General features: G+C 41.8%; 1 protein-coding gene across 5 annotated transcripts in view; it reads right to left on the reverse strand.

Annotated features, from left to right (window-relative positions):
- The window catches only part of LOC139763653 (cytosolic carboxypeptidase 2-like), a 112,051-nt gene that overhangs the window by 45,230 nt on the left and 54,301 nt on the right, over positions 1-12,520 (reverse strand). The window contains exon 1 of one of the 5 annotated variants that reach the window (XM_071689969.1): positions 3,337-3,609. The exons of 2 other annotated variants lie outside the window; for them this stretch is intronic. In XM_071689969.1, coding sequence (XP_071546070.1) covers positions 3,337-3,412 — 76 coding nt within the window. In that variant the 5' untranslated portion in view covers positions 3,413-3,609. Of the gene's footprint in view, positions 1-3; positions 1,211-3,336; positions 3,610-12,520 lie in introns of those variants that run through there. 2 more of the 5 variants (XM_071689933.1, XM_071689960.1) reach the window with 2 other exon arrangements.

A 12,520-nucleotide genomic window follows, 5' to 3' on the forward strand; every position in this document is an offset into this window, starting at 1 on the left:
TACGAGGTTAAGAGACGGGACGACATGAATGTAAAACTCGCAACACCGTAATAGACAGATGATCGGAAACAGTAGTTACACACTGACACGCACTACACCACCTTCTGGAACTCTCAACAATCTCCAGGACTGGACCAGGACTAGAGAATAACCGCCCAGGGAAGTACGCTCATGATTTAAAGTATTTAATTAAGTGGTGCCGGGAACCATCTCACGATCTCCGCGTCAGCAACCCTGGACGACTTTCTTCCATTGGAATTAAGCTAACGAATTCGCCTCTGCATCTCGATACCTTGCACCATACTCGTTCTTATCTTCATATTCTTTCCATTCCCTAACTACAAAACTCGAGAAAAAACATGGAAAAGTTTAACAAGCTTCAAGTCCCTAGTTGTCGGCATCCTAGCGAGTGAAGTCTCTTGGGGTTTCGCCTGTCTCTAGTGACTACGAGAAAGAGGGCTCGGGCAGCTGCACTGCCGGCCACTACCTCCCACGACCCTTGCCCCACTGATAGCGTCGACTCTTCTTCCATTCAATTCGCCAACAGTTGTGGCCTTTCTTCCAACTCTTCTTACATGAACACCATTTGGTTTATATCTTTTCTAATATTGTTAGAAGGAATGGTTGTTGGTCTGACTTCTTTTTAATTGACAAATCTCTGATATCCTTAACCATCTTGACTCTCACGGTCTTCTCTCTGGTCACAAGACAAAAACCATCTGTGATATTCCTTCCAAACTGATCAATGTCTGGTCACCCTCTATGAAAAAGTGTGGGGAATTCTTCGTTGTAGGCTTTATCATATCGCAAGCTTCTGACGGGTGTGACATCGGCGTCTTATAGCTCTCCTCATCTGGCTTTTCCTCCCGCACTCGTCTCTTAACTCCCTAACTTTCTTTTGGCAGATCTATCTCAGTGATTGCTGATGGAGCAACTTCTCCACTTCTCTCTTTCTCTTGATCAACAACGTTGTATCTTATGGTCTTGGCCTGTTTCTCATGCTCTTCCATCTTTGTGTTAACAATTTGTATATCATTCAACACCCGCATTCATAGGTTGTTTTCACAGTATTGCACTCCTCCACTTCTTTCATCTCTTCTCCATCTTTAGCTCGATCTGCGTCTCGTCTCGTCACGACCACTTCAGTAAACTCAGATCTAAATGAGATTTCTCAGAGGGCAGCCGTAGCCTAGCCGAGGACGGTCTCTGAAATCCAATTTCTTTCAATTTCCCATTTTAAAATCCTTCATAACCTTCCCATCTCCTTGGATGGCTCTATCATTCAACCACTCACTACAGTAAATATACTTAGCATCATCTAACATTTACTTAGCTTTCAGAGCCTCGCAGTTCACCGATATTTAAATCTTCGACTGAAAGACTGGTAGGCGTGTTCGGATGTTGGGAACTCTACCAAACAGTTGCTCTCATTATAAAATGGAAATCTTCATTTCGTCCTTGTATGAGTTATTGCTCTCACTCCCTTAAAGAATGTAATCTAGCTCCACATACCTAAAAGAGTCCAGTCCAAAGCACTCTGACCTGATCCACTTGCCTGCCTGCTCAGCAAGACTGGTACTCTTAAACATTTTTCCTGATATTACTCCGGTTGCTGCTCCTCAAAACTGGCTGCTTGAATGACCCCCACCCGTCTTCCCTTCCCAAGAATAAGCTTGACCACGTAATGCTCGGCCAACTACATTGGCCTTTGGCAACTCAAGGATGGGCCGTTGTGAAGCTTTGCTTCCTTCCATGTATTGCCATTTTGTCTTTCCCAACACCTATGATCTGCTCCTTTTTTAAAAAGCGGGTTTTACTCATTGCCAAAACTCCTCTTTATTTACATCACTTTTCCTTCTCTCTGACACTTTTCATGCATCAATAAGTACGCTGGCCTCTGTGAGTTCTGTCCATGTGTTTTGAGAAAAGAATGTTAACATCAGCCATACTAAGATCAACCTTGCTTCCAACACGTCAAAATCTGTTCTATTTTCAGTAGGCCCCCAGACTCCTCCAGTGTTCAGTCCTCCAAGCTTCCCGGTGTCACTCTGGACGATAAACATCACAACATCTGAAGCCCTGACCTGAGTTCGTCTATTCTATTCCATTCTTTCTATGGCTACTCAGGCCTTCCCAACTGGTCTTACTCCTTACCCAACAGACAACAAAGACTACTAGAAAAAGAAAAAATAGGATGAAAAATCATTTCAATCCTTCTCATACTAGCTGTCAAGAGTTAAGTGGTGTTCAACATCCTGATTCTCCCAACTCGCTCCAACCGTCACCCGGTCCTCATCCACAGCTAAATGCACCACTTTCGCCACGTCACCTCCTGACACCAGGGATCCCCCGTCCCCGACCTGCATTTCGGCATCAGAACCCCAGCTAGCCCTTATACGATCTATTACACCGCCTAGAGAAGAGCCTTATTCCAAACACCGCCAAAAATCTCTCGTAGATCATATATCAGCATCCAATCTAATACAAATGCAAAGACTGTACGTTGAATATCTCCCTCCTTAAAACTCCAATGTTATACGTATTTTCTGCATATTTTTAGTCTTTTAACCGCAGTCACAATAAACGGTAATTTACCATTATTATCATTTTTATGATCACATGCAAATATCGATTACACAATCCACGACCTTCTCGTTAGTTTATAAAACAGTACAACAGCATTCCACGCAAAAGTGCGTGTCACATTTCACCACGTCTCCAGAGACGTTCCTGGAAACTGGGTATACACCAAACACACACCTATATTACCACACGCATCCTCGCACAACATTATCATATAAATAGCGTATCGCGTTTGCAGTACCACACAACCTTTGAATTCCAACAGCAACGAGCTAAGGTAGGTGAGCATTATACAGCCTTGCGAATACATAACTATAATAATATACGAAAAAAAAAAATAGTTCAGCATGTACAGCTATTTCGCAGAATTGACGATAAGCACAAAGTTGCATTTCAAGCGTCAGTCATGACTGTCTTGTCTATGATGTGAGAAAGAACCTGAGAAAGCTTGAGGCAGGAGATGGTGGATAACCTCAATATATTTGCCAACATAGGTCCATTTTAGTCAAGCTACATCTATCGACAGGCTCCTCTACAATCTTAAGGAATACAATCCTAATTCTATGACTGTTACGAATCTAGGTTTGTCTACGTTAGCAATTCTAGGTTATATCTAAAGAGCGTCCTAACTTGTGCTAAACTCAAGAGACTCCCGCAGGTGTTCTTTCACATATAGAACCTTGAGGATGTTCTCTCTACTCACTTTAGCGACTAGTTGTTTCATTCATGCAAGTTAACAAGAATAAGAATTACCCCTAAGAGGGAAGTATCTTGCTTGTAGCTGCCATACATGATTGAATGCTAGGCTAGGTAGCCCCGACCCGTACATAGCGAACCGGGTGACAACTCCACTCACTCTAGATTGGGCATTGGCAACCTACACTTGACGCACGAACAATAAACTTATAAGTATCTTTCATCAACCTTCCTTCATTCTACAAATACCGGGACACTTGAGCTTTAAGCGACATTGTTTGAGGGGACACTGGTGGCTCAGAGCTCCTGGTAGAGGACGTAGACCCCGTCCAACAGCTCCTTCCTCCGCCACTATTGACGCCCGCGCGCCATGAGCTGTCTTCACCCACCGCAAAACGGGTTGCCAGATGCCTTCACCTGACGGCCTGAAAATCGCATCCATCATTTCCCATAGAAAAATTACACCTAATTTACTTTATGTGGGCCATAACTTTTCCGGGAATAATCGGTGCCCTCCTAACTTAAAGTATATATATATTACTACGACTGAGGAGACGAACATAAACTAGAAAAAATGGTAATAAGCAATATCAGCTTTATTACAATAAAACAGCAATATAGGTAAAAAAAAAAAAAACTAATTTCATCAGGGCTGCTTGAGAGAAAGGGTAAACTGAGACCTGCGAAACCTTCTGTGACCTTTAATATATGAGAAAAGTGACTCATAACTTTCCGAGCATTTCACACTACTTTTTTTCCTTCGATGAAGTAGTAATAGCGATTTCCATGCCTCAAAATTTTCGGTAAATAATCCATAAACGATACAAACTATAACTTAGAAGACCTCATGACGTACTGCGTCGTAGTCAAAATCTACAGGATACGTTATGACGAAGTGTTGACCATTAGCGTTCTTGTCCCCCACTTCCCCCAATACCTCACCCTCCCCTCGCTAGCCAAACATGCAAAGTTCAGCTCAGTGAGGGTCCAGACAACTGGCGAGGTCGAGCCCACCTGGAGGAGGTCACACGTGACACGTCACAGGGGTTACAATGGGCCTTAAAACAGTAATCTTAAAACCGAGTAATCTCCACTAACCGAGCGGGTCATAAAGATAAAAAGAAGCAACCTCCCTTAATATGGTAATGCATTTTACTTCTTGTTTGTGATGCTAAATCAGGGTTATGTCCGTATTCAAAAAATTCGTCCACCCTACTTCACGAACATCCTACGACAGATTGGCGAGCTGAGACTTGCAGCCTTGGACGTGCGTGTTCATGAATCTTCCTTCGTCGTCTGCTTGTCATATCTGGATCCAGATGGATCATTTCTTCTTTCTTTTTTGCCTCGAGATGCAGAATGTTCAGCTCATCACGACTGTCGGAAAATTGGTTATTGATCTGTTACAACTCGCGAGCCCGAAGTTACAACTCACAACGTCATGATGAGCAAGGGAAAATAACGCTAGTGAAGGCGGTGGTGGTGGGTCTGAGGAAAGAAGAAATGATAAACGAGTGAAACACTTGGTGGAAGTGTACAAGCATGGAAAAGAGGCCTATGCGCAGAGATAGCAGGAGAGACTGAATGCGGAATGGCATAAGGTGATACGATATGAAGTTAGGGAAATGAGTGAAGAGTGGAGAGTATTTAGGGAAGCAAAGCCTGCATATACGGATGTAGTGTGAGGCATGAGGAAGGTGAGATAAGAATGTACTTGAAAGTGGAATGAAGGGGTGAAACTTGTCTGTCTGTCTGTCTGTCTGTCTGTCTGTCTGTCTCTGTCTCTCTCTCTCTCTCTCTCTCTCTCTCTCTCTCTCTCTCTCTCTCTCTCTCTCTCTCTCTCTCTCTCTCTCTCTCTACATAAGCAATACCCACCCCAACACTATTCCATCAAACGTCGTATCATCCACCTGAAACTCTACTCCCGAGGTATGGAGAACCATGAGAGCAAGCAGACTAAAATCACGGTCTGGAGGTAAGCTGTATCAACTCTGGTAAACGTCCTCGTTTCCAAATATTTGCTCATCATTTCTTGTGGTTATATAGGGCTAACGTGTGCGTTACTATTTTTAGCTTTGCGGCCATTCCGTAGTTATTAGCCCTATTAAATCCAGCAGCGAACAAACTTCTACGAAAGTTGCCTCTATGGCAATCCACACAATAGTTTTCTTCAGTGACGCAATAAGTTTGTATGTATATCTCCCTTAATCGTTTATGGTTGGGGTTATGTTTGATGGAGCTCTGGCCATGAAACACAAGTATAGATTAACCTCAGTATAACAGTACGATCCTTGAGCACGAAGGTACGATCTTTGAGTAGTACAGTGCGACCCTTGAGCACAACGGTACTACGGCCCGTATGCATAACTGTACGATCCTTGAGCACGACGGTACGACGCTTTTGTATGACGACCAGGTACTCTAAACCAAACCACCACCAATACCCAATGATCGTAACGTCGTGTTTAAAGAGTTCATTTCTAATTTCTCGGTACTTAATCTGATCAGTTTTATTACCAGTCCACAATAACATAGGTGCAATTTCTTACTGCTTCAAGATATAATCAATTACTATCTACTGATCCAATACCTTCACCATGGGTGGTGTATATGTAAGATCGAGGATATTTTGGATGATTAAAAAATCAATCAGTGACCTTCCTGAAGCAATCTATCTTGTTGTTTTTATGATATATCATTCTGAGTAGTTTACATCATTTTACTCAAGAAATCGCCAACTTTGTCGGCCATACCACCAACATTTGTTAGGAGGCTCTTACTCCTCGTAGTCTGGTAGAATCGTTATCTTTTTTTATTATATATATCTTACCGTTGCATCCAGTAAGATTTTTACTTACCACGTTTTTTCATTAAGTAAATCTACGGATTATGACTCAACATGTCTTCTACACAGTTGCGTGCAAAAGTCCGTGGACACGCCTGATCGAAGCTGTACCGAGCCTAGCTTCGACCGGACGTCGGTACCGGGACGTAAGGCGTATCCCAGGACTTGGGTCCGCAGTTGTACATACAATCCAAAAATTCATCATTGCCTCTGACCCCAATCTGAGGCTTCACTCAGGATGTTCCTGCTTGGGGTTTTCATAAAAAATGTTTCGTACCAGCTGGCCCATTTCTTCCTCCTCATACTTGGTAAGTCTCCTTATTACCTCAATTTTCGACGGTTCATCTGCTACAAACATTTCATTCTTAAGCGATATGAAATGATTCTAGCTTTATCAGCTTATCTCTCAACCATTTTCTTTTACGCTTTTTTTTATTGCTTCATTACAGGAACAGCAACTAATCTTCTCTCCATCTCATTCTTCAACAGCCTAAGAGATTAAGACTGGATTTCGCTGTTTAATTCTCCCAGCATTTCTCTTCCGAGTTCGTTTATATCACAACCACCTCGCAGCATCTAGATCCAGGTAGCGAGGAGAGCTGCGGATAATCTATCTTGACCGCTTGTTGAAGCCATGGGTCTTGGATGATGATGGTTTGTTAAATGATTCTTGGAGGTGTAGAGTAAAGAGACAGGTTTTGAGAGTTGAATAATTTGGGGGCTGGTTTGTTGGAATGTTCTAAGGAGTGTGGTGGTATACAAGAGAGGGAAAGTACATGAAAAGGAGGAAGGGGGAAAAAAAAAGGTTCCGGGCCGTACTCGAACCCCAAAAGACCTTTCTTAATTAAGGATGGTTAGAAAGATCCTCAGAGGTTAGTTACTTGAACCTTAATCTTCTGAACTACCAAGGTCATTAAAGCCGTCAACGTAACTACCAAGATCATTAAAGCCGTCAACGTAACTACCAAGGTTATTAAAGCCGTCAACGTCAAGTTATAACCTGACCAGCACCAAAATAATCTTGAACACCTCCAGATGCACAAGTGTGTGTGTGTGTGTGTGTGTGTGTGTGCGACCACTGGTCAAGACACGGGCCCTCGTTCATGACAGGCCCTATTCTTAGGTGTGCCATTATTCACACACGTCGGGTAAGTGTATTCGGGGGTGCCTTAACTGGCACGGGGGGGGGGGGGTGTCTAAATAAAGTGTAATGGGCTCTTGCCTGAATGTGGGCATGTGTGTGTGAGTTTTAAATGTCATATCAGGACACACACAATCAATTTTAAAGTCATAAACGCTCTCACTGCATATACGGCTTGACTACGATTTGCTAATGCAATTTCATTATTTGATATTAATCCTTTTTATCCTACCATTCATTCATCTAATGAAAAATAAAACTTTTCTAGCATCAACAAATTCTCGATTTATTCATGTGTTTACATACGTTACGAGCGCGTGCGTCGGGGTAAACATCACACGCTAACCTCGCTCACGTTGTTCCTTGCTAATTTGTCGTATATCCGTGTTCGCAGCGGGCAGTACAGCCAGCGTCCGCTGCCCACACACTCATCCAGTATTTGGTCGATTAATGACAAGGGAAAGTTCCTCAGGACAACGACCCTTTCGCTGTGACTCCTCGTTTCTATGTGTGTGTGTGTGTGTGTGTGTGTGTGCACGTTTAGCGGACGCTTGCAGGTGGAGCGAAAAGTCGTCTTTGACGAAGACCTTATCTCTATCGAATCCACCTTACCCTTCTCTCTTGTAGAGCGCAAAACTGGAAGCGAGAGGAAGTACGAGGACTATAACATATATATATATATATATATATATATATATATATATATATATATATATATATTTTTTTTATACTTTGTCGCTGTCTCCCGCGTTTGCGAGGTAGCGCAAGGAAACAGACGAAAGAAATGGCCCAACCCCCCCCCCATACACATGTACATACACACGTCCACACACGCAAATATACATACCTACACAGCTTTCCATGGTTTACCCCAGACGCTTCACATGCCTTGATTCACTCCACTGACAGCACGTCAACCCCTGTATACCACATCGCTCCAATTCACTCTATTCCTTGCCCTCCTTTCACCCTCCTGCATGTTCAGGCCCCGATCACACAAAATCTTTTTCACTCCATCTTTCCACCTCCAATTTGGTCTCCCTCTTCTCCTCGTTCCCTCCACCTCCGACACATATATCCTCTTGGTCAATCTTTCCTCACTCAGTCTCTCCATGTGCCCAAACCATTTCAAAACACCCTCTTCTGCTCTCTCAACCACGCTCTTTTTATTTCCACACATCTCTCTTACCCTTACGTTACTTACTCGATCAAACCACCTCACACCACACATTGTCCTCAAACATCTCATTTCCAGCACATCCATCCTCCTGCGCACAACTCTATCCATAGCCCACGCCTCGCAACCATACAACATTGTTGGAACCACTATTCCTTCAAACATACCCATTTTTGCTTTCCGAGATAATGTTCTCGACTTCCACACATTTTTCAAGGCTCCCAAAATTTTCGCCCCCTCCCCCACCCTATGATCCACTTCCGCTTCCATGGTTCCATCCGCTGACAGATCCACTCCCAGATATCTAAAACACTTCACTTCCTCCAGTTTTTCTCTATTCAAACTCACCTCCCAATTGACTTGACCCTCAACCCTACTGTACCTAATAACCTTGCTCTTATTCACATTTACTCTTAACTTTCTTCTTCCACACACTTTACCAAACTCAGTCACCAGCTTCTGCAGTTTCTCACATGAATCAGCCACCAGCGCTATATATATATATATATATATATATATATATATATATATATATATATATATATATATATATATATATATATATATATTAGAAAAGCAAAATCGAGTAGTTAAATAAAAACCTAATGTAAGTCTGTGTGACTGGGGTGAGGTGTTCCTCGTGGGACCAGACGAGGCATACACAACACGTCATTACCCAAGGTTATGCCTCGGCTGAGCCACGCGCCAGTCATCATCACAACCGGGAAGACATGAACCTGCGTAATTATAGTGTTGTTAACCCGGGCCAGAGGAGACACACGGCCTTGGCTTGACCTGATGGATCTCTGCTATGTAGGACACCCACCCACTGGGAGCTATGGGGTTCCTGCTCATTATATATATATATATATATATATATATATATATATATATAAAGAGAGAGAGAGAGAGAGAGAGAGAGAGAGAGAGAGAGAGAGAGAGAGAGAGAGAGAGAGAGAGAGAGAGAGAGGAAAAGAAAGAGAATTCTTATAATTGTCCTGTTCATCATCAATTATCAAAATTAATACAATTATTTCATTTTACTGGCGACGCGCTGGCCAGCCAAGGGTGCGTGTGTGTGTGTGTGTGTGTGTGCGCGCTTGGATTCCCCCCCCCCCCCCCCCCCAGTGACGTAGGAACGCCGCCAACGAGCAATTATCGGAGCAAATATGTGAAGCGATCTTGTGATACGAGCACCATGTAATGAACCTTTACCAAAATATAACAAGAGTCATTTAGAGTTAATTTTCTCGGTAAACCTCAGGTTGTTACAGATTGGCCAAGCTTTAAAAGCCAAGCCCGGGTCCTTGTTTTTAAACGGCCTGACCCTTACTACCTATATTATATTCCTACATTATTACAGTTCTTCCTGGCGTTTAGGGAGGGGTGGCACGTCTCCTATAATTTATTTTGGTCATAATTCCTTAAAAACTAATTACCTTTAATTCTTTTAAACAGCCGTTCGTTAAGAGGTTTACACAACGCTTTGAGCTTTTGGCAATCCTTTTTGTCTCAAATATGAATTTTTGATACAAATTCTAGAAAATAAAGTTTAATCTTTGAAAGGGATACGATAGTAAACACCTCTAGAGAGCTCATGGATTCCTAAGTTAACGTGTTCAATACCAATAAATGGGTTTTACGTCTAGAACACACAGTAACAATAGACTAGCATCTATACTCCCTTATATATGTTTGTCTTTCCCGGATGATGGAATGAGTCTTAGAGAAAATTCTTACTTTGTTCCTTCTATTCCTACATTTGGAAAACGATAAAACCCAGGCATATTATCAAAATCAATAGTCACATGTACAGCACGATCTATAAGCAATGAATTAATATACAAAGAAATGGGAAGAAAATCGTACGAACAATATATTCAAAATAATACCAGGTAAAAATAGAAAAAGTCAGAGAAAAAATTTACAAACGCGGGACATTGGGCATATTTTGATGTTACTAAGCACATAGGCTTCGTTAAAGGAAGTCCACAAAATTAGACCAACCATCTCCAAGTTAAGCAGTCAAAATACATGTATTTGAGAAACAAAAGAAAAATACAGATATAACTATGCATGGATGGGTAACTGAATATTCTCCACTTACTACAACACTTAAGAATATCCTCCATTTCCCATCGACAAGCTCAGAATACCTTCTACTTCATATCCCTATTGAAAATATCCTCCACAAGCCACTAACAGTGACAACATCATCCATCCCCACCCTTACTAAAAATATCTTCCACTTCACATCTACACAATGAGATATCCTCCACTAGCCACCAACAATGACAACATCCTCTATTTCCCAGCTTATGAGAATATCCTCCACACACACACACAACTTTCTATCAGCAGATTTGGTATTTTCTGTACTGTGGCTTTCACATGCGCAGAAAGATTGTAAATCAAATTACTGGTGGTTTACGTGTTTTCTCTTCATAAAGTGGCAAGTTTCAAAATAATAGCCTCAGCCGGTAAGGTATAACACTAACACAAAATAAGAGTGCAGCACAATACGATAAAAAAATAAACATTCATAGCTCTATGAATATAAAAATATCACAATAAGAAGACACACTTGACACCCGTATGTCTATGATGAGGTGTGGACGTAGAGCGAGTAACTGCTAAGTCTACAGCTGGCGGTGAGGAGCGATACCTGAGGACGACTGGGAGGAAGTGAGGCGATGTCGGCTTCTGTTGAACGTGCTGATATCCAGCCAGTGTCAAGCTTTGGTCTTCGTGAACTGCGCATGCACGTGGCAAATCTCCAAAGTCATAACTATTGAAACGAACATATAATTCATGAAAAACTGTTCTCGCTTCGTTATATATACGATTTGCTGACGATATTTCTCTCTTGTGCAGTGTAGTTATGGAACCACACATTCGCAGTATAGGTCGTACGAGTAAAACTGAGTATTTTCGAATTCAATTAATCTATAACACAATTATTTAAAGAGACATTACCTTCTCTTCCTCCTTTACATGTGTGAACTTTATTGCCGTAAATTCATGGTTTTTATAATGTTGCGTGTGACCAGTGTATTCGTTCGGTTTAGTTTTTTTTCATGTTTAAACTGCACCTTATCCCGTGTAATTCTGGGTGATTCATATGGAACTTTAAGACTAAGTAGCGTCTCTGATGTGTGTCCGTGAAGACAGTGTAGAATAATGTGGCCGTCTGAATAAACTGTCTAGACATTTTATGGAGTAATCATCGTCACAAACAGTCGTTACATGTGTTTGGGGCCAGTCAAACCAACACAGACGGATTCTGAACTATATATATATATATATATATATATATATATATATATATATATATATATATATATATATATATATATATATATATACGCGACCTGAGCAGCGTAGCGGTTAAGGTTTCTAACCGTGACGCATTCACGGGCCGCCTAGTGTCGAGCGCATAGGTTCGAATGCAGGTTGCAACAGTCGGTCCACAGTTAACCTAGCTGTTCATCCACCCCAAGAAGTTGGTTGATAGAATGGCTACCTGGCTCAAGCTAATATATATATATATATATATATATATATATATATATATATATATATATATATATAACCCGAGACTTTTTTGTGGGGGGAAGGGGGTGTCTTTTCGTTTCGTCTTTCACAAGATCTTTTGTTTCCACAACGATCTTTTACTGTCTCTATGCAACGGGTGTGGTTTGGGAACGGCGAGGAGAGAGGACGGAATGCAGCAGCCTGTCAACCTTTCAAAACCCAAACATTCATCTGACAATTGGAATGTCCTAGATTAACCATCATTTTGGCCTATAAGTCACCATTAGACAGGATCACACGGCATCCCACGGCAACGATGATTATGTCGACTGTCGGGGAAATAAACTGCGCATGTTTATATCTCCCGTATTACGTGCCGTATTTCCTGTTGAAGATGGTGCATTGACTGGTTGGTTATTTGGAGCTTTATACCTATTAACTGCCAGGGTCATTAATGCCCTCAACCTATGTTACATACAAAACCCGAGAAATCTTGAACACCTTCAGGTATTTTAGAGAATTCTGAGACCACATCCACTCGCCC

Source organism: Panulirus ornatus, chromosome 3 (assembly GCF_036320965.1).
Source record: "Panulirus ornatus isolate Po-2019 chromosome 3, ASM3632096v1, whole genome shotgun sequence".
NCBI lineage: Eukaryota > Metazoa > Arthropoda > Malacostraca > Decapoda > Palinuridae > Panulirus > Panulirus ornatus.